Here is a 25,732-nt window from a genome sequence, read left to right as displayed (position 1 = left end):
TAAAACCATGACTTCGCAGGGAAGTTCTGTATGTGCCTTGGAAAGCTGAAGCATTGGGAAAATTCTAGGCCCCACTGTGTAAATTCTTGTTTGAGAAGAATCTTGAGTCAACCCAAAAGGTACTAGCAGGGCCCCTCCCAAACAGCTGACATGACAAGGGGCAATGAAAGAGTGGGACTGCTGTTTTGTAGGAGCGTGATTTATTTGTCACCTGCAAGTGGAATAAACCTTGTGAATTGGCTTCTCCTGCCAGGTTCCCTGTACCCAACCAGCATGCGTATTAGTGAAGAGGGGCGCTTGGTTGTCAACTTCAAGACTGAAGCCCGGTTTCATGGTCTGTTTGTGATGTCCCATCCAGGTAAGCTTAATTTATACTCTAGCTAAACATTATAAAAACAAAGACAGCCCTCCCAACTTTTATACTATTCATTTTTCTTATTTCTCCTACTTGTGTCTGATTTTTTGATGTATTGTGCTCTTCAGATAAGGACTTTTCCTCTACTTCAGATTTCTTACTTGTCATTGATGACTGTATTCCGATTGTTAAACTTAATGATATGAATGGAAAGCAGATAGTTCTATTTGATCAAGAGCCTGATTTATGAAATATGAAAATGTAGGCCATTCTGTCCACTAGGGATCTATAAATATATGTTTTAAATCCAAAAGCTATGATTAGCTATTTACTTACGTTGCCATAGGAACTTAGATGGCTTTTTTTTTTCTAACTTGAAGCCTTTCTAGGTTATTTAGATCTTTTTCAGAGAGTAAGGAAAGGTCATGTGTAAGCATTGTATCACTCTGTTAATAAAACATTCTCACTCCCATTCAATTAGTCATTGCTGAGGACCTGATCCTGCAATTTAATCTGTTTAAACCCCACTGCCTTTATTCAGAATAATCACAGGTGTAAGACTCTGTCTACAGACAAATCTGAGCATGAATGCTGGCCATGGAAAAGATTATCTAACTAAATTAAATCTGCTGTACAATAATAAGAAGGGAACAAAATCATTTTCAGAAATCTCTTTTAGTTTAACTTGGTTTTATTAACCTATAAAACTCCTTCACAGTGCTCCTACTTTTTCTCAGCTGTCCTCTAGCGTGTTAGATTTTGCTTATCAGGCAGAGCCGAAATAGTTACATTGCTAAGAGAAATTATTTTGTGTTCCCTGAGCTGACATTCCAAGTTTAAAACAGGAGGGATTATAGATCTTTGCCATTCCACTTTCACTGTTTTGCCTGTCTGTTAAATTTAATCTTCATACAGTTCTGGTTGTGTAACCCAAAAGCAACTGTTTAATAGACACTTGAACAAGAATCAAGGGGGCCCAGCTGTGTTGACTGTAATTGATTTTGTTAGTTTCAGTTAATAAAACCCAGTGTCCTGTAAAGGTATTAACATCAGCTATGACATTATGGATTATGAATTATTGGGAATGTTTTTCAGGCTCTGAGAGCTTGCAGTGAAACACTAAACATGACAAATCTGTCTCTTGGCATGTTTCTAGCTTCATCTTTAACTTCCATGGTTATGTCAGCTGATCACCCGGGCCTGACTTTTAGCCTCAGCCTCATCCGGAGCGAGCCAACATACAACCAGCCAGTACAGCAGTGGAGCTTTGTGTCAGATTTTGCGGTAAAACCTCAGCTTTCACTGTCTTCTGTTGCCCCAGCCTGTTAGGATGTTGGTGGAACAGCTGTCTCTCTCTTTCTCTTCAGGTTCGAGACTATTCTGGAACGTACACCATGAAGATGATAGCTTGTACCACTGCTCCACATCAGGAGTACAGCCTACCAGTGATCTGCAATCCTAGAGAGCCAATCACATTTGACCTGGATATTCGATTCCAGCAGGTACCGCCCGAATGATACCTTTGTCATGTTTCCTTTTTAGTTTGATTCCCAAATTGCCTTTGTTGGTCTTGTAATGATAGTGCTAGTAGAAACTGAATGCACTTGCTTATGAACAAACCAACTCCTAAATTGATGGGACAGCACATGCTCCTCTCCTGCTTTTTAACCAGCTTTACTAAACTGGGAAAGGCTAATGTATGAGCACAAATGGTTTTTTGTCCTCAGTGCATGGCCAGTCTTTGATGGCCAATAGGAAGCTCTTGACATTGGTTTAAGGGATAGTTACTGTGATATGAACTAACCTTTGGGAATTCTTTACTTACCTATTGGCTTTGGTATTAAATAGTTTTATCAGATAATTAGGAAAATATCAGAAGGTTATCAGAAGGTTTTCATCTGACACAAAGACCAGAGCTTGGTTTCTGGTATTAGAAATGGGACCACCAGAGGAAGATTCATTCAGTCCTAAGGTAGGACTTCCTTCACTGACTATAGAGGAAGTGTAGATAGCCAACACTAGTAATGATGTGCTTAGCTTTAAGACTCATGAAAGTAAGACAAATCCTACCCATAGCAATATGGATCATATGGTAACATGGGAACAGGCAAACAGCATACCTTTCACAAAGACTACCTGTAAAGCTCTGTGGCTGGGAACAAAATATGGAGAAATGGACTCTGCTATAGAAAGCACTGACTGAAAAAAATCTGGGGGTTGTGTTGAATAGTTAGCAGAACATAAACTGGCAGTTTACAGTGTTATCAAAAGGGCTAGCATGACCTTGGGATGTATAAGAAGGAAGTACATAATTTCTGTTACTTGGAGCCACTACAACTAATACTGGAACAGTGTGGCTGTGGTTTTGTGCTCATTAATGGTATAGATGTATGCTATTAAATCATCTTACAGTATAAATCCGATCCGGGTCAGTCAGGGATACACAATCACTTTTCTGTTGAATTAGCCAGAATACACAAGGGAATTTATGCAGTCTTTATGCTTTCATTTGGCATTATGCCAGCTGTGGGAGAACAGATGATTCCTGATATGGCATTAAGTCCTGGCGAAGCAGAGATATGATACATGATCTGACACGAAACCTGCCTTCTCAGAGTTAACCTGCAAAACATTTTGGAAAAGTTCGTATGCAGGGCTTGAGGGGAATTTATACTAGTTGAGTACTTCAGCTGTTGTCTGGCATTTCTAATCTGCTTCTGGGAACTCTAAAGCAATTTACAGCAATGCTGAACCAGAGCTTGTGTCTGGTCCTGGTATAAACAAGAAGATGTTGATAATTCAAAGAAAGTTCAAAAGAGCTGCAAAAATCATTGCAAAATGGGCAAAGTAGCCTAGGGAGAAATCTAACTCTTACCTGGAAGAAGCCTATGAGTAAGAACGAAGAACTAAGACTAAGAACTGCCTTGGAAAAAATAAATGGATACTATAAGGGCCATTATATCTGATAAACCTTTAATAATACAGTATAGGGAAGTTTCAGGTACATCAATTCAAAATAGGGATAAGGTACAAAATTGCAACAGTGTCATAATCACCAAGAACTGTGGCCAGTTAGTCCCTTATCATCATCAATTTTCAAACTGAGACCAACTCTTTTTCTTGAGATACTCATAGTAAAAGAAATTCAGGAAATTCTGTGGCTCATGACATTGTACCCTTTGATGACAGATTGAAAGACTATGTGGACTTAAGGCAGGTCCCAAAAAAGCAGCAATTATTGATAGTACAGTAGTACAAATTCAGTAGGCAATATCTAGCACTTTAGCTCTAAGATTTCTAGTCATTCTGCAAAACTGAATAAGCACTGGTATCTATTGTTTTAGAAATAAGAAACAAAAAACAGAGAAATGAGCATGAAAGGTCAGATTGTGACGCTGGTCCTTAGACTAGGAAACACCTGATACCTTGCACAGGCCCACTGCAACCTGTCCTGAGGTCCCCGGTGCAAGAAAGTTGTGGACCTGTTAGAGTGGGTCCAGAGGAGGACCACAAAAATTTTCAGAGGGCAAGAGCACCTCTGCTATGAAGAAAGGCTGAGAAAGTTGGGGTTGTTCAGCCTGAAGAAGAGAATGAGCCAAGGAGACCTTCCTGTGGCCTCTCAATGTGTAAAGGGGACTTACAAGAAAGACAGAGACTTTTTACCAAGGGCTGTAGTGACAGCACAAGAGGCAATTGAAGGAAGGTAGATTTAGATTGGACATAAGGAATAACTTTTTTACAGTGAGGGCAGTGAGGGACTGGAACAAATTGCCCAAAGAAGTTGTGGATGCCCCCTGCTTGGAAGTGTTCAAGGCCAGGTTGGATGGGGCGTTGGGCAACCTGGTCTAGTGGAGGGTGTCCCCGCCCATGGCAGGGGGTTTGGAACTAGATGACCTTTAAGGTCCCTTCCAACCCAAACCATTCTATGATTCTAGGAAGTCAGTGAGTGCAGTTGTTACAACTGGATCAGAATGACTTTGTAAAGTCTAATGATGAAACGTTGGGGCAAGACAGGAATTGTTTCTCCTTATTCTTAGTCTAATGCTCCAGCTGCTGTACAGAATTATCTTCTTGGGCTTCTTAATATGAGGTTTTTAATTTCCTTGTAAACTTTTTGTTCTAATTTTCTTCACAATTATTTTCACTGTTCACGAGTGAGAGCCCATTTTAAGAATCAAACATCAAGACGACAATATATTTGGTGTCTCCTCTCTAGAGATTTTGGTTCAACATTTCCTTCTTTAACATGTATCTGCCCATCTCCTTTTTCCTCTCTCTGGCCCCTGAAGAGGTAAACAGGTAGCCTGGAATAGTAGTGAGTATTGTATTACCACTGTCTCACTCTGGGATTTCCTGAACATGAACAGCATTCAACCTCCAAACTCTGCATTATCCCAGTCTTTTCAGCATCTCCTTTCTTTAAATGTGCATGACTCTTTCCTGACAGAAGCACTTCCATAATCAGGATACTTGTTGCCCTGGGATGCACCAGTCTCAAGAGCTCTCTGCTTCTTTGAAGTACCAAGTGTCTCATGGGCTTTGGTCCCATGGAGGTGGGGATGTCTACCATGAGTGATCTGCATTGTCCTCAAATCATCCATGTGCAGAGTTGATGGGCATGGCAAATAGGCAGAATAAATTTACAATACTCTTCTCACCCAGCAGATCCTCTCAGATTATTTTTCCAAGAGCTCTTGTTTAAAAGGCCTCAAATGCACATGAAACTAATTACATTTAAACTACCGTCATAAACAACAACTATGTGTCAGCCATTGGCAGCACTGAGACTTGCACGTAAAACTGAAATAAAAATAGTAACTTAAAATTGGATGCCTAAGAGATGTATTCATAGCTATATGCATAGTCTTTACTCAGGCCATTGCTCTTACCCTTGTTGTAAACTGTGTGGCTGAAGTTCAGTGCCTTTAGCTGAATACACACTTCTTGTTTCGTATTCAGTGGGCATTTACTCTGCCCAGGAAGAGCTTGATGAGGCCATGCTTGATTCTCTTTCAGAACCCCAGCTGGAAACCAGTTGTGTCAGTCAGGTGTTTGAAGCTGTGGGACTGCAGTCCAATAGCCTGAATCCAAGGCATTTAGAAGGAAGCATTCCAAAGAGAATGGAAATTATTCTTTTTAATTATTATTTCTGTGAAAAGACTATGGGGGTATGTTCCTCCTTCTGAAGAATAGCAGTGGGTTTATAAAAATATTTCAGCTATACATTCTTCCTGCCAAATTCTGTTGCTTTGATAGTTTGGGGACTGTTGTGGAAAAGGGATTTGAAGAAGAATAAATGTGTCAGCTGTATAACTTGCAGCAGTAGTTTCTATTGATACTGTTATCCCTGATTCTATCAGCCCCTTGTCCATGAGCCAGCAAGAATGTTTTCATGTCTGTTTTTCTTCCTTCCTTTCCACACACATATACATATATATGCATGCCTCTTGTTCTTTTATATTTTTTTTTTCCCCATGTCTGCGTCTTCCAGATTGTTTCCTCAGGTACACTGCATCTTTTTGAATTCTGGACTCTTCCCAGTTCTTCTGTCACTATGTTCTTTCTGTTATGGCATGTCCCTGTATAGTTTGCCTTCTAACTTATATGTCCCAATGAGAACCTGCTGCTGATAGTACTGATTTATTTTATTCTTGTAATGTAATCAAGGAAGAACCATAGATAACTCTGTCACATACATCAAGACAAATATTAGCATAAAAAGGTGCTCATGTGGTTTGGTGCATTTTCATATGCATGATCTGTTATACATACCCAGATATCCTGCAGCACATGAGAAGAACTGATAATTGCAGATAAGTCCTCAGCAATGTGCACTTTCAAATAATTGGCAGAGGATCAGAAGCAGAGGTGGGACTTGGGTGTAAGAATGAAAATGGGATAGAGAAAACAGGCTCTGATGAGTCTGAGTTATTGAGGGAAATATTTTCCTCATGTTACCCCCACACATAAGTTGCCCTGGGCACCTCTTTGGCTGGGATTTGTAAAATTGTAGTGGAAACAAACTAACCTAGAATCCTATCAAATATCACAGAGGCAGATAACCCAAAGGTTGTATGCATGTAAAATATATAGCAATATATGTTTAGTACAAAGAAATCTTTTTGGTTAAACTGTATTATTGCATGTAGATGTGCGGAGCTGATAAATGATGTACATTGGGAGAAGATCATGCTGTGTTTTAAGAGTCATTAAAGAATACTTGTTGAGGAGCCTTATGCTGTTGTGTTTTAGGTCAGTGACCCGGTGGCTGCTGAGTTCAGCTTGAACACCCAGATGTTCCTCCTCTCCAAAAAGACACTGTGGCTCTCTGATGGCTCAATGGGCTTTGGGCAAGAAAGTGATGTTGCTTTCTCAGAAGGTATAATTGTGCACAGATCATGCATATTTAACATGTTCCACACAGTCAGGATCCTGCTTCAGTCAAAACAAGATAGGAGTAAGGGCTTGGGCTTGCTGCTTGTGTTCTTTTGCATTTGTCTTTCCTACCTGGGAGTTTACATCAGAGCTGTTGGCCAATCTGCACTGAAACTGTTATGTTTGAGGATTACAGTACTGGTGCCATTTCTCATAAGCTGAGCACTTAATAAACATTGGCTGATATTAAGAACATTCCTAGCTGATAAGTCAATATTACACAGTCTTTTTGTTGTGGGTCAGTGTACTGGGTCTAGCTGGGATGGAGTTAACTTTCTCAGAAGCAGCCGATATGGTGCTGTGCTTTGCATCTGAGGCTAAAACAATGTTGATAACATGCCAATGTTTTGGCTATTGTTGAACAGTGCTTGCACAGCACCAAGGCTTCGTCCCTTCACCCTGCCCTCCACCGAGTAGGCTGGGGATAGGAAAATTGATTCAATTGATACATCTGTCAGTGGACCTAAGTAGTCACTTCATTCCGCTGCTTTCCTTGTGCACCTCTTTTGCCTATTTATTGGAGTGCCAGCACCTTGAATATATGACTGTCTTTTGTGATATATTTGCATAGTCTCTTGAACAGCAGGTACCTGGTCTCTCTCAAAGTCCAAGTTGTTGCTCCAAGTTGTTGTAGAAAGCAACAGCAGATTCCTCCTTTCCTTCTCCAAATTCTCAGCCTTCCCAACCACTTTCTGTCCTACATATGTGACCACTACACACAGTATACTTTTCTTGCCTGTGTAGCAATGGGCCAGGTTATTTGTACAGACCTGGCAAGCATGTCTTATCTCAAACATTATCAGACAGCTGAAATGCAATTACACAGTAGGGAGCCAAGTCTCAGAAAATGTCTCTGTGACTTTCCATAATGTTCTTGTCACTTGTACAGTATTAAATTATGTCCGTCTGACCAAGTATAAGTAAACTCTTATGCAGCCTGAACAGGATTCTACTGACATAAAAAAGAACATGTCTTCAACAAAGTGCATTATCAGGGCGCCAAAACCTACCCCCTGGTCTGCTGCAGAGGAGTACATAATATTTCCTTAAGTCACTTTTTGAGTGAAGAGCTCAGTATAGGCCAGAATTTAAAGCAGCCCCTGAACTGGTTCAGGTTATATAACAAGAGCAAATGGCCTCCTATGGTTATTATGTGGCCCAAAGTGCATGGAAGAGTATGCTGTGATCACAGCCTTTGTCAGCCCTCTTCAGAGGAAGTTGGGTTGCAAGGTGGCTTTGGGTATAGTCACATTACACTGCACTAAGCTTCTTGATTAGGCTTATTAATTTAGTCTCAGTACTGTGCAAAATGTTCCAGTGTACTAGGACGTGAACTGTGTACACTGCTTACAGGTGATACCATATATGGTCGGGTGATGGTGGATCCAGTGCAGAATTTGGGTGATTCCTTCTACTGTAGCATCGAGAAGGTTTTCCTGTGCACAGGAGCTGATGGATATGTACCCAAATATAATCCATCCAACACTGAATATGGGTGCCTTGCTGATTCTCCATCCCTTCTGTACAGGTTTAAGATTGTGGTAAGTGTTCTAATTCTGGGAGGATGCTCATATATTTTTTTTCCCCTAACTTCTTTTTTATCCAAAACCCACTATTCTTTAAAATGTTCTCAATGACACCCAATTTTTTACTCAAACTGCAGGCTAACACGAACTGATGAAGGCAGTATTTTACCTATCTCCCTCCTAGTTATATTCTTAATCCTTCAGAGGATTTAGAGTTTGACTTAAGTTAGAATCCCAAGATAGGCTTTTACTCTGCATTGTCTACTTCCCTTCCATAGAGAGAGTCTTAGGAGACAAGCAAGTTAAGCATTGGAATTTGTTTCATCTTTAGCCACCCAAAATTTAGGGTATAATGTAGAGTGAGTCACCCAGGTTGTCTCTATAGTCAATAGGGAAAGAGCCTCTAAAGCTGGTTTAGAATTTCTAAGAGATTATTTCCCTTAAAATAAAAAGAGATTTATTTTCTGAAAATAATTATAAATTAAACCTAGATGACTACAGACTAGATGCCCAACTTTTAGAGAGTTAACTTTAAGTAAGATGATTATCTGATTATCTGATTAACTAAAGTAATTTACATGAATCTCTGTTAATCAAAATGAAAGTTAGCTTCTTTAAACTGGGAAATAGTCTTCTTACTTTTATTTCAGACCACATTTATGTATCTTTTGTATTTTAGAAATGTACCTATGGTTGTTTGCTAGAGTTTCCCCCTTTTATTTCCGCAAAAAAAAAAAAAAAAAAGTCTTCAGGCAAGAGATTAAATAGAAGTTAGTACAAGTCAGATGTGACCACAGTTGCTTCTCATGTCTTTTGTCTTGATATTACCCTGGATTGCATAAAATAGCATGTGTAATTTGCACAATTTATACATTGCATATAAATATTGGAACTGTTTTTCCTGGAAGAAATTAATTTATCTTTTACATTTTTTTTTTTTTTTCTGTCCATGACCATGTAGGACAAAGCTCAGCCAGAGACACAAGCCACAAGCTTTGGAAATGTGCTTTTTAATGCAAAACTTGCAATAGATGATCCTGAAGCAATTCCTTTAGTTAAACAGCCAGGCTCTGATGGATTTAAAGTGGACTCAACCCCCCTGTTTCAGGTATGGTTTCTGTAGCTCATTAGCAAGAGTAGTGAACCAAGAAAGAAAGAAACACTTGCACAAGAGGTGTTGTTAACAGTAAGTCATACTGAAGCCAACAGAAAGATTTATTCTGGTTCCAGTGACAGTCTAACAGGATTATAAATGCTTAAAAATTTCTAGATACAAAATATGGAGCAATTATTAAAAGATTCCTGTGGGATTACTATGCTTTTCTCTTGCCTAATTCCATAGTCTAACCAGAAATGATACAAATTACCCTTACGCATTTCTTCTAAGAACTTGTTAAGTTTCTTGTTACACAGTGTTGTTTTACTGCTTCCTATCTGACTTGTTAGAGACAAAAATAATCATAAACATTTGTAGTGAACTTAATAAAATCTAATTGATATTCAGGATTTTCTGTGCAATTCTTTCCTCACAGACTGGCACACTGTGAGACACGTAAGCCTAGAAATTGACATCTAAAGGGTGCAACTACTTTTTAATTCAATATAATTCTTCAGCTGTGTGCGTTCATCACTTTTTGATCCATATAACCCAGCCAGGACTTGTCTGTTCAATATTTGTCTCTTTAGTATTTGCAAAACTGCATGCAAAATTCAAGTGTATAAATTAGTAGAAAAAATATGGAGGAGACTTTAATCCTACTCCTGTCCACTTCAGTATTAAAGATCCCATTGTAAGCAATGAAATATTTAAGAGAACAGCCTAGTTACCAGCATAAAAAGGGTATCATAAGGTGTTCCCATGAAAATGAAATCTTATTTTTGATATGAAGAATCCCTTTCCAGTAATGCAGTAATTTTTGTCCTCATTCTGTCAAATAAATGAGAACAGGAAGCAGCAGTATGTTCTGAGAAAGACTTAGAAAAACAAGAGTAAGGTGGAAAATGTGCTGTTTCTCACAATAACAGAACTTGGATGCAATCACTGAAATTATCAGCCAGTAGTTTTTAGAAAGTATTCAGGCAATCCTGCTGGACCTTGTGGAGTCCAAATATATTATGGACAAGACAAATTCAGATAAGATAGCATCATCTCACGCAAACTGCAGGGAATCACGGAATCACAGAATGGATGATGTTGCCAGGGACCCCTGGAGATGTCTGTTCCAACCCCCTGCTCAAAGCAGGGTCAACTAGAGCAGGTTGCCCAGGACCACGTCCAGTTGGATTTTAAATATCTCCAAGGATGGAGACTCCACAGCCTCCCTGTTCCGATGTTCAGCCATCCTCACAGTAAAAAATTGGTTTCTTATGTTAAGATGGAAATAGAACCACAGCCAGGACCTAGTCAGCTGGCAGGCTGAGCCTGGAAGGTCATCTTCCGTGGCCTGTCTACAGCTGAGGTTCTTTGTATGGCCATTGATACTAACAGTACCAAAAAAATGCCAAGGCTATGCTTCTTTATCTGCACCTGATAGCCATAGATTCTGGATATGGAGAGGAACGGAGACTACGCCCTCTTAAAATTTTGGCAGAAAACATGACTCCTCTGGTGCATGTTGGCACATAGTGGGGGTGTTATCTGTGCATGATTTTGAAAGTACTTGTCCAGGCAATCAGTTCAGAACCGTGATTGATCTTCTCTGTCTATAATGCTGTCCAGATTATGTATGTGTGTGTTTAAATACAAAAAATTGTGTCTTTCTAGGTGTCTTTGGGTAGGGAGTGGTATGTCCATACAATCTACACTGTACGTTCAAAAGAGAATTCTAACCGTGGAATTGGCAAAAGAAGTGTGGAGCACCAGTACCACTCGCTCTTTAGTGGCGGGAACCCAGGAGCATCCACACAGAGACGTCAGAAGAGGGGAGCTGAGCAGGCCCCAGAACTCGCAAAAGATATTGGAGTAGAAAACAACCGAGGAACAAACATACAGCACATAGCACTGGATCGCACCAGCAAGAAACAGGTTCCTCAAAGGGAAGTTGCAGTCAATGGCGTTCTCCCCAGGGAACTGAATAACCAAAATGCAGGGGTCAGCATAGTCACAATCATTGGTGGAGCTGCTGCCATTTTCCTTGCCATCTGCTTAATTGCAGTCATCATTTTGCTGCTAAAATGGAAACAAAATTCTGAGAAGAAGGAAGCCACAAAGGAGTCGGGCAGCAATGAACCAATGATGCGACCATATAATTACACCAGTGACAGCTCGGAGGTTTGATTCCAAGACCACGGGATTCAAGCCAGAGTCTCCAGAGTGCCTCAAGAAAAACTTGAACTGCACTTTGTTAGCAGCAGATCATGGTGACTCATGAGGTATAAAAAGTACATATGCTTTTAGGTGTACTTGAATTTTTTTAGCCTGAACTCTTGGTGCCATTATCAGAATAGAAGAATCCATACCGAATCTCCCACTTTGCACGAAAGGTAATCATGACATCCCTGTATCATGCACTAATCTTAAGCAGCAATTCAAGGAACTGCATTGTAAGGGAGAAAATTTTGTTTTGTTTTTGTATTTTCTGATATTTCAAAAATGTAGAAGAAACTATCCAAGGGTGCTATATATCCTGTCTGCAATAAGAGAGGAATTCTGTTTCTTCGGAAACACAGAGTACTTGAGAGGAGGAATCCTTACACTCTTCAGTTTAATTTTGTCCTGTTTCTCACAAAGAACTCAATGTCTACAATTAGTCTGAAAGGTGATGAAATGCCTTAGGCATGAATCCTCCCTCCTATAAACTTTTGACTTTGCTTAAGCTATACCAGTGATTTTTATTTTTTTTTTACTTATGCGTAACTGAACTTTTTCAAAAGACAGCTAGATTAGACAGCATAACATTATAATCAGTTGCATGTCACAGGATGCAATACATACTCTTTTCTGCAAATTCTTATTCATCTATTTAATCTGAGAATTTTTTTCCTTATTTATGTTTATATAAAGCCAAAGAATGCAACAAATCCAGAAATAATTTTGTTTTTCACAGAAACTGGATGCTTATGTCCTTTTAAGTTTATAATGGATCATGGAAGTGTTGTAAGGTAAATTATATTTGTTAGTGCATATCCACTGCTGGGAAATGCAAGCATTAGTATTTCAGTACCTAGAGAAGATGATACCATTAGATTGAAAATGCAGAGGACAAGGTTCTGCCTGAACTGAGCCTACAAATCATGATACTGAATCCAGCACGTGATTGTCAGTTGCCATATTAAATGGCAACAGAAAAAAAAATAACATTTGATTGAACCAAGTAGCATTTATTACTGTATTATCATAGCACATCTTGACGAACGTGCTAGGTCGATGTTGGGCATTTTTTAACAAGTGACTACTTTTGCAAGAGTAATTCTGATTTTCTGTCAGTGTTCTTGATTTAGGTAACATGATAGCATGATGTTCCACAGAAGTTTGGATCAGCAGTGTCCCATGTCAGTTCTTGTCCAGATAGGACCTATTCTGTCCCAAAGATATCCTGCCAAAGTTTTGGCCATGAAAAATACGTAACCTTCAGGACAGATTGTCCCATTTGTCACACTAGTGTTATATACAAATAAGTCATTTCAAGTCAATGGAGTTAAACTATATAAACTATATAAAATCTGAATCAGGCTGTTGAGACTGTTGCTAAAATACCTGTTCCCTTCCACCATCGTATGGTGGTGGGTGCCATCAGCCCTCTAACTATCTTCGACTGCAGTACACTTGGCATTTGGTATTCTGGGGACCATGCTGCGGAGATCTGAGTTAACTGAATAGGGTCTAACTTGAAAGCAGCCTGGCTGCAAGCACACAATGCTGCCTCTGAACTAAAAAATCCATCCAAAAGGCTTCCTGGCCTGGCTGTGCTGCTCCGTCAACACAGATAGACCTGACCTGCACCACCGTCCTCTGAGCCATAAAGACTCAGAAATGTTGCGGTCTACTAGCCTGGGAATATCTGTGCTATGATTCATGGTACAGTCTGAATGTGCCCACAGAGGGACTCACGCTGATATCTCTTGCTCTGGATTTATATTGTTATGACTTCACTCATTTAATAAGATTTTATGAGTTTTTCACCAAATGAATCAGGTCAGAATCTGTCCTACCTTTTCTAGGTTTTCTAAAGACTGTGATACAGACTGCTTAATTGAAGGATGTTTGCAGCAACCCAAGGGTCAAACTCCATTATTAAAATCATGCAGTCATCTTTTATTTTAATTAATCTGAGTACTAGCCTGAGACAATTATCCACAAGACATGCCCAGTGAATTAGACCTTTTCCCTAGTCACCTGAGATTAATTTACTCTTTTAATGAAGTTCCTGGGTTTGTGATCCATGTATTACTTGTGCAAGATTGATCAAAGACTTAACCCACAGATACTTTGTGTATTTAGTTTAAGTTCACAACTAAGTTGCGAATGTAACCTAAGATCAAATTTGCCTTTGTACCTATAGGTGAAATCACAATGACAGTGAGAAGTGCAGAATTTGTCTCCTAGAACCTGCATGTTTTGATAATAGCAGTCAATGATTCTACAGTAAAATGGGACACATGTAAATAATAGAACATTTTAATATTTATAAAATGCCTGTTTTGTATAAGCAGAGAAAAATCTTTTTTAAAGTATATATATAAAAAACCAGAAATTAGGTGTTTATCAGTAGAGCTATTTTTCTGCTTTTGAATTTTAATGGACTGAAATATCATTAAAGTTGCTTGCAGGCAAAATCTTTTTTTAATTACTGTTTCTTTTTATAAAATCACATCAAAACCCATGTGTTCTACAAGCCAAATATTTAGCCCGGTAAACAACTCCATCGCTGCTTTGAATAGCATCTGATTACAACTCTGTAAAATGTTTAGGTTGATGGGGATTATCAGACGAATCTTCTTCTGACAATACATAAAATAATAATGCAAACTGGTGATAACAAAGAAGAATACAAAGCAAACACTGAAAAGCTGCACAGGCATGAGTAAGATTTATGAGTCAGATATCAAAGTCCTCTGCCTGGGAGAAAAATCCCAATGTTTTGAGTGAGGCCTGCCGGATTTGTCCCACTCTTAGGAAATTGGATTTCTTACAATTCAGTGAACTATAAATACATCTGTAACAGCATGCCCTTTTTATTATGGCTTCAAGGTTTGAGATTTCAGCAAAATGTTTTGGAGGCTTATTAACATTTTCCCTTCTACTTAACAAGTGGCCTTGTTTATACTAACCTGAATAAGTGCCTCATTCCCAGTTATGTGCACAAATATGTTAATATTTATCTATCCATGCAATAAACTGAGTATATTTTATATATATATATTTAATCTATTTCCAGATTATGTATTCAATCCTCTTTTTCCTGGAGATGCTTATTCTGCTAGCAGTAATACCATTTGTTAAGCCTTTATACAATAATTACTGTGTTTAAATTTGTTATCAAGCTGTCAAAAATCTTTCCATACATATTTATTTGGAACAGTTTCTAGCTTATGTCTATGGCTGTGATATTTAGCATTTGTATCAGGAAAAAATAATAAAACTACTTCTGTTTTGGTTACTGCTTTAAAATTTGTGTATAAATATCACACTGTGCAGAGGGGTCAGTAATGCAGTGTCAAGAAAAACTAATTTGTCACATCGATAGAAGAACATAAACTGACTACTGTGTTTGCAATAAATCTCACTGCTTTGTTCCCAAAGTGATTGTTTTCTGGTCATGAAGTGGTCAGCAGAGGGGTGGGTTTTTAATCATTGTGGTTGCACTCATGGCTCAGAGGGGGATTTTTCTTTCAATTCCAGAACACCAAAAATCTCTAGATAATCTGCAAGTCCTTTGTGGGTTGGATTGCCACGTTCCTGACTGCTGGCAGGGTTTATTGTACCGCGCTCATTGACAGGTGAAGGTGAGTCTGCAGCAAGCGGGTCCCTTGTTCCTGCAGCGCTGATCTTGTTGTTGTCAGGTGTTTCTTGTGCCGGTTCATTAGATTTTTTTCCCAGTGGAAAATGTATCAGGTCAGAAATATATGTGAGGTAGACACTTACGGTGACTCTGTTGTATAGACACTTACCGTGAATCTGTTGTATATACTATGATGCAGAAAGAAAAAGCAGCTCTGAACCTTTCCCTTCTCACCCCACCCTTTGTAAACTGGCCAGCACTGCCCTCTGATTTCTGTGGGAACTTAAGTAAGCACCCACCTCCTTCACTGTCAGAAAGGGTATATATACTTGATGGCTAGTTACACAAGTAACACTTACAGTATATTTACCAACTGCTATAAGGAAGGATAAACTAGCAGGCAGTGACTCCTCCTTCGCTATGTCTGTTCCCTTCTACTACCCGAGCAGTTACTTAGACCGAGCTGAGCCATCCAGCGTCCTATCTGTGGGCTCTGTGTTGTGATTGCTGCCAGGGCAGATCGGATTGGAAGGGTTTCTGTCCTGCTCCAATATCAATAGCTATATATGATGTAAATGAATAAGGAATCTGGTCACAGGACTATAGCACTATCAATAAATCAAAGAGCATTAATTTCCCACTCCAAGATAGTCCACAGTGATCAAATCATGTCCATGTTTGTTTCAGCACTTAGGGAATTCCGGTACTACTAAGGTGTCCAGGTGTGTTCCAGCAGGTCCAGGATGACTTTCTCTTCACAGCCCCAGCATGGTTACATTTCAGCATTTATAGGAGTCAGGGGGTTTTAATGCATCCTCACTGTCTTTTGAAAGAATGACTCAGCTCCTACCCCAAAAGAATTCTGCTCCTACCACTGAATGCTTTGAAAGCTGCTCAGTAAGCTACTCTTGAGTGATTGGCTTTTTCAGTTTTGGTTTTCTTATTATTTATTTCAAGAGATGATCCCTTCAGAATTTACCTTGCACTACTGTTGCTTTGGTAACCACTGACTTCCAGTAAAAATGAAGGGAACAGCTGGAAGATTCTTAAAGATGCAGCTTGTTTCATTTCATGGCCAATGCTCAAGCATGCACTGGATTCCTGCTATCTCCTCTTACTTGCATTTTCATGATACGTGTTTTCCTGCCTGTAAGTTTACATGTAAAGCATGAATCTGCAGCTGCACAAGTTAAAGTGCTGCAGTTAAACTAGTGCAACTGGAAGATCAGGTGTAGCGATTGCCACCTGTAGTATCTTTTTCGCCATTTTTGTAGCAAAAGCTCTAAGTCAGTTACCATGAAGACAAGAGGAGGCATTCTGGATAAGTGCATGATGTATCCACCTCTTTAATAATATATTCATTTCTGCTTTTCTCCCTTTTGCATTCCCTTCTAAAAAAAGCACATAATGGAACTAAATGAGACAGCAAATGACAAAAAGAATGATGAAAGGAATGTCTTCCCCATAAGGAGAGATTAAATAGATAAGATTCGCTTCCTCAGAAAGTAATACCCAACGGAGAGTATTGTAGAGGTGCATTAAATCCTGAATTTTATAGTCATGGTGAGTAGGGAACAATGATTCACTATTTATTGTAATATTTTAGGAGGTTCCACCCAACAAAATTTGCTGGCTACAAGGATGAAACAATGTAGGTAATACCTAATCATCTGACACAAAATTAAAATTGCAAGACTCATTACTGAAGGATGATGTGAATGCCAAACTAAAAAGGGGTGAAATTCATGGAAAAGTCCATTAAAATCAGCTATTTGTTTCAACAGCTAGTTCAGAAAGCCTGGACTGGGAAAAGCTGTGAGGATTCAGAAGGATCAAGCTGTTCAGCTTCTCTGTCCTCTTCCCTACAACTCCACTAGTGGGCACTGTCAGAGGCAGGTCGCCCAACCCAGAAGAGCCGCTCTCATGCCCTAACAGTCGTACAAAGAGCTGCCAGTCCCAGGCTTGGAATTTATGATATAAAGTACAAAATACATAATATGGTTTTGTTGGCTTGGTTTTTTTCCTTGGGGTAAGAGGGAATGAAAGGTTCCATTTGTCAGCGCCCTAGGTCTCTAACAGCTGGCTTACCTGCACCTCACATCTGCCTAGACCTCCTGCTGAGGATTGCTTTAAATGGTAGCATGAGTCAATAGCCCTTTCCTGGCACATATCCTGGCATATGATCTGGACAGAATGATGTAAAGCGTCTGGGGAGAGGAAGGTGAGGGCAGAGGTAAAAGATACTGCTGATGGTTTTGTTTACCTTATAAACATGCTCCATTTCTTCTCTGCTATTTGTAACAGAAGGTTAAAAGTATTTTTTGGACTATCAAGTGTCTCTTTCATTGATGTTTTGTTGTCTGGTTTTTTTCTTGTGTTTCTAATGGCACCAGAATGATCCTGGCAAGAAAGAAACATAAACCCCAAATTATTTAAAAGTAGCTCATGGGGTTGTGGCTGGGCTTTTCTTCGATTTCTTGGCAAGAGACTTGGATTTGAATACAGCAAAGTGCACTGTGCCCCACAGGGACTGGTCCCCAGTATTGTCAAGTCCATGAATCAGAGGCTGGAGTAGGGTCCAGATAATTGTTCAGGTCACCACAAGCCTCTGGTGGTATGTCAGGAGGTTGGTTTCATGGGAGGTGTCCTCCTATATCACATAGCAGCACCACACAACAGTGCCACAGGCGTACAGTCTCCTGCAGACAGGATTCCTGGTCTACCGTTGCCAGGATCCTGAAACACTCTCTGCAAAGTTGGCTTAGGTAACACTTGCCCTGATCAACAGAAATGGGCTCTCACAGTAGGAGGAAGGGCAAGATTTGTATCCACCCTCACAGAATCACAGAACCACAGATTGGTAGAGGTTGGAAGGGACCTCTGGAGATCATCCAGTCCAACCCCCCTGCTAAAGCAGGATCACCTAGAGCAGGCTGTACAGGATGGCATCCAGGCGGGTTTTTCCAGAGAAGGAGACTCCTCAGCCTCTCTGGGAAGCCTGTCCCAGTGCTCAAAGAGCACCAGCTAGAGAGAAAGATTTGCAGTGGCTTTCCGGGCATCAGTGGCTGCCCGCGCACCACACATACAGAAACTTTCATGTGCTCAGCACTTATCAGAGATGCCAAATGATGCCCTCAGCATCTTATGCAAACCTAATGCATCAGAGTGTGCAGTACAGCACAGGCACTCTCAGGGGTCCTCTGCACCCCGGGAAACTTCTTCCATCTCACGATGGAATGTCAACCACTAACTCGCCATGCTGCCCAGGGGATGTGCTCATTTCTGTCATGTCTTCCAAGACTTCAGAGGCAAAATTCTCCACAGACCAAGTTCACTTCACCTCAACGCCGCTTAGATCCTAACTCAGGTGGCCTTCAGTAACAAGGTCCCAAAAAAAAGCCATTTATGGACTGTATTATGGTGGGCACAGACACCTAAAAGTTGCCGCACAGAAGTGCAACAGAAGAGTTAAATTCTCACTGCTGATTAAGGTTATGCTGCTTTTGGTTATGGGAAAAGCTTGGTTCGTTGGCAGTGATTGCCAACACAGCAGGCTCCGCGCTGGGACCCGAATCCGCCTCAGGAAGTACCCGGAGTGGTGTGTGGCTGCAACTGTCTCTTCGCTAACTCAAATGTTCTTAACCAGAGTGGCTTCTCAAAAAGAGGAGTTTCAGAGGCAGAACTCCCTTCTTGCTTTAATGTAGCAGGACTAAATGTGGGCCATTCAATAGCTGTTTTCTCTTGCTGACAGGATTTTTCTGAACTAGTTGTGTAGTTAGGCAGCTTGCCCAGGAAATTTGAAGTCTTTTATCGCACGTTATCCGGAAAAGGTTTGTGTGCACACCTCCTGCAGCAGTTGCTGCACCCGTTTATTACTATTTCCCCAATTGTTGTGATTTTCCTACCCTGTAACACTGTGCTTAGAGAACAGGACCAGCAACAACAGCTTCTGTGTGAGCTCTTTTGGCTTGGTGCACTGCTGCTTGGATTTTCCTTTCCAATTTGGCTCTCACAATGAAGGTGCCAGAGGGATATTTCTCCCCAAAAAAACTTCAGTTTCCTCAGGAACTGTGCATTTGACATCCATAACATTATTATGAATGGTAAGGGTGATGCCAACAATGCAAACAAATTCTTGCAGCATTTAGGCATTGCCTATAGTTCCCATCTGGAACTGTCAGCTGTGGTAATATGTGTTGTCCCAGTTTCCTCATGAATTGGCTGAGAATTTTTATTCTCCATAAAATGATAGGTTTCAAAGCATGACAAGTGCACGTGAACACACACACACACACAGAGAATACATTTTAATTATTATAGAAATTTTACATAGATTTTATTATGTAATATATATTTTAAACTTTGCATATAGGTATGTATATTGTTTGTGCATTTTATATCGTATGTAAAAGATATCAACATATGTAAATAGTACATATTTCATGTGTGTGTGTTTACATTTTTTAAATTACGTAATACAATTTTTTATTTATATGCAATTCCTCAGATATAAGATCACAAGGATGAAGCGTTATAAGCTGGGAAGCAAAATTCAAGGTGTACTTGGGTGGAAGGAATCACAGCAGCCAGACCCACAGCCAAAACCTGGGAAGGCACCTCCCAGCACTCGGGGTCAGGAAAACTGATTTGATACACTCTGCTGGAGTCCAAAATAAGTAAACTGGTGGCATTCAGGACCATCTCCCAGATGGTGACTTCAGTGGTCCCAGGTCTTGGGACCAGCAGCTGCAATCTCTACTTCCAGCTTGAGCTTTTCAGCCCTGATGTGCTGCAGGATGCCAGGAAGCAGCACAACCATTCCTCCAAAATACCTTGTGTTTGGAGAGCAGCAAGTAAATGCATTGAGAAAAAGAGGAGTTAAATGACAGAATTTCTCCAAAAGTCCATGTTTCAGTGTCTCTGCTATTTATTTTACGTCAAAATGCTGCAGTAGCAGGATTTCCCACCCCCCGAGCGCCTGCAGCCTGGGGGCTGGAAAGCGATAGCCATGGCAGCAGCTTCTCCTTGCGCCCCTCTCCTGGGCTGCTGGTCTCTCGGTTCCCCTTCCGCGACTGCCGTGAGCTGGTTCTGGCCGCTCATTAGCAGAGTGGCCTGGAATTGCCCCAAACAGGGGGAAGGCAGCAGGCTCAGTCAGTGAACATGTGCCTCCAAGGGCCAGCGACAGGGGCTGCTGCCAGCATCTGGGCCACGTGAGCCTTTCTCCCTGGTCCCCAGGCATTTTAAGAGTCTTTTCCATTTGGTGAAGCTATGAAGTTAAAGCTAATCAGCTGCCCAGGGGATGAGGGAATTTGGCTGCTAAACAAAGAAGAGCTGGCTGCTGTCGGACACAGTCCAAGATTTCTCAAAGGGGCAACAAAGATGCCACTTTATTCCCACGTGAGTGGACGTGGACTTTAACTCCTCAGTGGTTCCTGGCACCCCTGACCGGGGTGGGAGAGGTCGCTTTGGTCCAGCTCAGACCAGCCCTCACCGTCCCTCTGGAGCACTCAAACCCAGCTTTCAGTCTGCTTCTCAGTAAACGAGCCGTGGCCATTAGTTGTAGAATAAAGTGAAAAGGAGAGTTCAAGACGCAAGGAGCATCCTACCTGGTGAGTGACCAACACTGGCTGCAAATGGGTCGTTTTCGTGCCGCTGTCACACTGTGTGAGGTGAACCTGGTGCTTAAAATAGATTGGTGGGTTGGAAAAAAGAGATAAATGTGTGCTCTAAAGAAAAGTAGGTGTGCCAAGAGGGTGCCTGCAGATTAAAAGTCATTTGTCTGTGGCAACAGCTTCACAAACCCAGGCTGACTATTCAGAAAGATCTTAATTTAATGACTTGAGAACCAACAGTTCTGTCATCTTCACTAATTTATTTATTTGGTTTCTTTGCTTCATAATTTTCTGGCAAATGTAAATTCACTCTCCTTTTTGCCTGCAGCCATCTCTCACATACCTGCACTTTAAAGGGAACCTGTCAGGGCCATGTTTATCCTCCTAATATAGATCTTTATAAACTGGTCATACTGTGAGAATTTTATATTAAAAAAAAAAAACCCAGAAAAAATACACATCTGCATTTTACAATTTTCAGAAAATGTTAAACTACTGAAAATTAAATGAATCACAACTGACCAGGCATTTTTCAGAGTCCAGTGAAATCAGCCCTTATGGCAACAGTGACTTACATTACAAAAATGGGGAAAATAAATAGCCTTCGGTGTTAAAATGATCATTAACAGCAGAGATATATCAAATTGGATATGGTCTGGGCTTAGCTGTCTGCTCCTGCATCCCTTTATTTCCTTCCTGTTTTCCCTTTACTGTAGTGCCTGCCTGTATTTCCTTTACTGTACTCTTTTGCTGCATGTAAATGTTGAAAACATGCCACCTGCTGTTCTTTCCAGCTATTGCACAGTCCCAAGAATACAACCTCTGGAAATCTCCCTAAGACGAGTGCACATCTACGCACGGCTACATGCAAGCACACGCACGTGCGTGTAAACCTGGATACGCACGCATCTCTTAAATCCCTCTGACCTATCAAAATCTCTTTATTCACAGGCTTTTCTTTAGTTACACTATGAGGACTGCAGCTATGACAATAAACATGCTCACTGAAGGGTTTCCAAGGAAACCAGAAATTAGGCCAAATCCACTAACTGTCATTGGAAAGTAAAGGGGGAGGAGGAAGGTGATGCTTCATCCAGGCTCTCTTTAATAACTGCACAGGACAAAGCTCTGTATCTGCTTTTTTACCTTCTTATCCTCAGCTCCCTCACCTCCACACGTACACCCACACGTAAACACTTCCCTTCAGAGCTGCTCTGGGGAATTGTCCCTCCTCTCCTTTCACTGATGCAGGGATGTCGCAGAGCTTCTGCCAGGGCACCCTGGGCATCCCTGCTCGCACACTACTGCAAAATGCAGTGGGATGGGGAGACCGAAACACAGCTCCAGCCCCAAAGTTCTGCTTTTGTGTTTCATGACTTTTAACCTGAGTTTTTGTATTGCTGATGATTCCTCTTCCAAAAAAAACCCCACAAGGGGCATTTCTTACACCATTACCCTTCCAGAAGCTCATCCCAATATCTCAGTCTTCTGTTATCCCAAATAAAGCACATTATGAGTATGAGCAGATTCCTCTGCATAGCTTTTCCTACCCATATTTCCTCTTGCTATTTAAGGAGTCACTATAACTACAGATAAACTTGGATTTTGGCAAAGCCTGGCTGGCTCTCAGAACTCTGAGGTACGAGAAATGCTTTATTTTCTTTTCTCCGGCCACTAATGAGTAGTGTGCGCCTTTCTGAGAAGCTAGGGCTGTGTTCAGGGGTCTTAGCTTCTTTTCACTGAGGACTCTGCAGTGGAAGACCGTGTAGGCAGGAGATATTTCTGTGTTAGGTGGTAGCGATGAAGAGTCGTACATATGAGTAAGGGTAGGGGGGTGGACGTAGCCACAGAAATTATGCTCGTGGGTTGCCTTTGCAGGTAGATAGGGAGGTGGTCAGGGTATACGTCTCAGGGCTGCAGAAAAGTCCTGCAGAAATGTCTTTTTCATCTGCATTTGCATGAGGAGTCTTATTCCTAAGTTCATAGCTGCATTCTTCTGTACCTTATACACAATATCTTGCTTTTATATGGTCTTGGATTGCTCTCTGTAGGGGATCCTGCCTGTCTGACTCCTTAGAGAGAGCACTTCAGACATCTGAGTTGCAGATAGGGTTATTTATTCCTTAAGAGCACTGTAAATACAATTAAGCCAGCCTTTATTTCTACTATAACCCCCATGGCAGAAGGGTTATCTGAAGACTGTAAAGAGGAGTAAGTAATAAAAGAAATATCCTTAGAAGGTGTATTTTTTTCTCTGTGTTCTTTTAATCTCAGAGATACGTGTTATGACAGGGGAGCCAAAGACCCTCTCTGCCTATTCCTGTATGCCAGAAAGGTGTTAGCATTCCTAAATAGCTGGCCTTATATCACAATACCTTCAGGCACTTTAACTCCTATTAGAAGTGAAGCTAGCCCTCTGTCTACTGTGAAATACGGGGAGCTTAAAGATGATTTAAAGTAATCTTTTCCCCTCCCTTCGAGTCACAAGTGGAATTTCACTGGAACAGAGAATAGGGGCCCCACATTTTCAAGGCATCTGTTTTCCCTGATAAGCCCTTGACTTGCAGGGAGTGGGACGAGAAGAGTATGTTGCAGTAAATCAGAAAGTCCATAAGGCATGGAGTGGGGTCAGGCTTCTGGCTGCAATAATCACTTCAGAAAGGACGCAAATGAGATAAGCCTTGTTCTTGGCAATAAAGTGGTGGTCACAAAACAGTTCATCTTACCCTCCAGGATCTAATGCCATGAGGCTGATGTAGCTGGGTAGAGCAAGGTGTTTCTGACTAGCTCAGAAATTTTCCACCAACTGAGAACACACTGACTTTATAAAAACTTACCCTTAAAATATGGCTTGAATGGCACTGCTTTTGCTGTTGCATTTTCTTTCAAATTGATAGACTTGGGGGATAGGTTAAAAAGCTGGATAGAAACCTGGACTTGTATCCAGGCAAGTTAGTTTTGCAGACAGTCGAGAAAAGGCTGTGATGCCAAGAGGTGTGCAGCTCTCAGCATCCCAAAGCAAATCCCACCAGAGGTATCTCAGAAGATAATGTGTGTTTGGTTCTGAACTCCCAGTGGGTCACCTGGGACATCTCGGGGGGGGGGGGGCGGGGAGGGGGATCTTTCTTTTTTTCTCATCTTCTTTTGTATATGCAAGTTTTTAAGGACTCCTTAGAGCAGACCAGGGTAGGTCCCTCCACCACGATAACCCCAAAGGCTTTTAAAAACCCACTAGCTGTGTTGACTGTGATGGAGCTCAGACACGCAGCTCACGTACGAGCAGCCTGCGCTCTGGAGAACCACCCGTGTGCGTGTGAACCCAAAGCTGACTCCCCATTACTCCTAGTACCTGTCGTGGGAAGTAGAAGGAGGGGGGGGGGTGGATGTCACAGAAAGCAAGACTGACAATTTCGCAGCTCTTCGTGAAAGCTTGCTTCCATGGTGGAGAGCACAGCTGCCCGCTGGATGGCACCAGGACTCCGTACGAACGCCGCTGCCGGAGGCCTGCACGCTTCCCTGTCCCATCGCTAGGCTAAGAGGTGCTTTACAGCCACCGCAAGACCCTGGCAGCAAAAAGATAGGTAGAAATTACAGATGTGAAAGCCGTCACTGAAGATGCAGAATGCTGTCACAGATAATATTTTCAAAGGGGGATGTGGTCTTCAGTGCACATGCAGCCCCCTGTTACCAAGATGGGAATATTCTGCAGAGTACTTTGAGTTCCTTTCCATACAGGCTGCTATTTCTGAATAATCACAGATGTGTAATACACCTTTTCTAACCATAGGATAGAGGGAAATTTTTAAATTTTTTTCAAGCTGTTTTGTTCCAAAGCTTCCTGGATGCTGCCTCAAGCTACAGCAACAGCAGTATATAGAAGCTGGAGATTTAGCAGATTGTAGCTGCAAGACGCCGTGTCTTGGACTATATTAACACGCCACATGTGACCCAGGTCAGAGGCACTGATGTTGCCACAGTGAGTCAACACTTTTTGGTATCTCAGTGGAAAATGCATGCAGCAAACCTATAGCAGATATTTATAGAATAACGTGCAACCAAATGCTGTTAATACTCTTCTCCACAGAAACTGAAGCTGGGCTTGCTGCCTAAATGTATACCTGCAGTGCACTTACTAAGGCCAGCAAGCTTTAATGAAGTCACCAAAGAAAGGGGAGGTTTGGAAATTTGGTGTTCCGTTCCATTACATTGCAATTCTTAATGATCTCTCATGACTTTATTTATTTGTCACTGCTCAGGCAGCAATGTAAACGCCTGTGAAATGGGAGCCAGCCCCAAATTTACGGAAGAAACTGCTGCTGGTGGCAGCAAGGAATGAGGAAAAGCCTGTAAGGCAGGGTAAACAGCCCAACACCAAGGTGCTTGGTAGGGGCCAGCCGTGGCACCCCTGTGCTGTGTATAACCTCGGGGAGGAGCCTGCCTCACCGCCTGGATGGCAGAGGCCAGTGGGCTCTGGGGGCAGGACTAGACAGTGTCCAAGCCCAGGAACAGCGTGAGCAGGCGAGGAATTAGGTCTCAGACCTGGGCTTCTATCTGAGGCTTAGAGTGCCATCCACACTGGCTCTTTCAAACCTGCTATTTCTTCCTTCTACCACACCAAACCATCGACAAATGCAACAGGCACCTCCAGTGCATGCAGAAGAAGGAAAGCTAAGATTGATGCCCGACGTGGGTGCCACTGGCAGGCCAGGTTCTCTGTTCCACCAGCCCAACGAGGTGCAGCCCCAGCCTTGGCTTTCACACAGGGTTGCAGGCTGGGCTGCTGTCAGAGATGGCAGCAGGGTCACTGCTGGCACCATGGGCTGAACCAGAACAGTGCAGAGGTGTTTTTAAACTGCATCCTGA

General features: G+C 41.5%; 2 protein-coding genes across 2 annotated transcripts in view; both read left to right on the top strand.

The window, feature by feature from the left end:
• The window catches only part of FREM2 (FRAS1 related extracellular matrix 2), a 145,356-nt gene extending 130,305 nt beyond the window's left edge, over window positions 1–15,051 (top strand). Inside the window, exons 18-24 of the mRNA XM_075741941.1 lie at window positions 254–358; window positions 1,512–1,639; window positions 1,723–1,857; window positions 6,608–6,734; window positions 8,144–8,331; window positions 9,278–9,424; window positions 11,081–15,051. Coding sequence (XP_075598056.1) covers window positions 254–358; window positions 1,512–1,639; window positions 1,723–1,857; window positions 6,608–6,734; window positions 8,144–8,331; window positions 9,278–9,424; window positions 11,081–11,593 — 1,343 coding nt within the window. The 3' untranslated portion in view covers window positions 11,594–15,051. The remainder of the gene's footprint in view (window positions 1–253; window positions 359–1,511; window positions 1,640–1,722; window positions 1,858–6,607; window positions 6,735–8,143; window positions 8,332–9,277; window positions 9,425–11,080) is intronic.
• A 4,713-nt stretch (window positions 15,052–19,764) lies between these two features.
• LOC104629055 (complement C4) overlaps window positions 19,765–25,732 on the top strand; it is a 61,831-nt gene continuing 55,863 nt past the window's right edge. Inside the window, exon 1 of the mRNA XM_075741943.1 lies at window positions 19,765–20,866. The gene's annotated coding sequence lies outside the window, so the exon portion shown is untranslated. The remainder of the gene's footprint in view (window positions 20,867–25,732) is intronic.

This window comes from Balearica regulorum, chromosome 1 (genome assembly GCF_011004875.1).
Source record: "Balearica regulorum gibbericeps isolate bBalReg1 chromosome 1, bBalReg1.pri, whole genome shotgun sequence".
Classification (NCBI taxonomy): domain Eukaryota; kingdom Metazoa; phylum Chordata; class Aves; order Gruiformes; family Gruidae; genus Balearica; species Balearica regulorum.
Note: the sequence above shows the minus strand (reverse complement) of the source record. Positions and strands in the feature narration are given on the sequence as shown.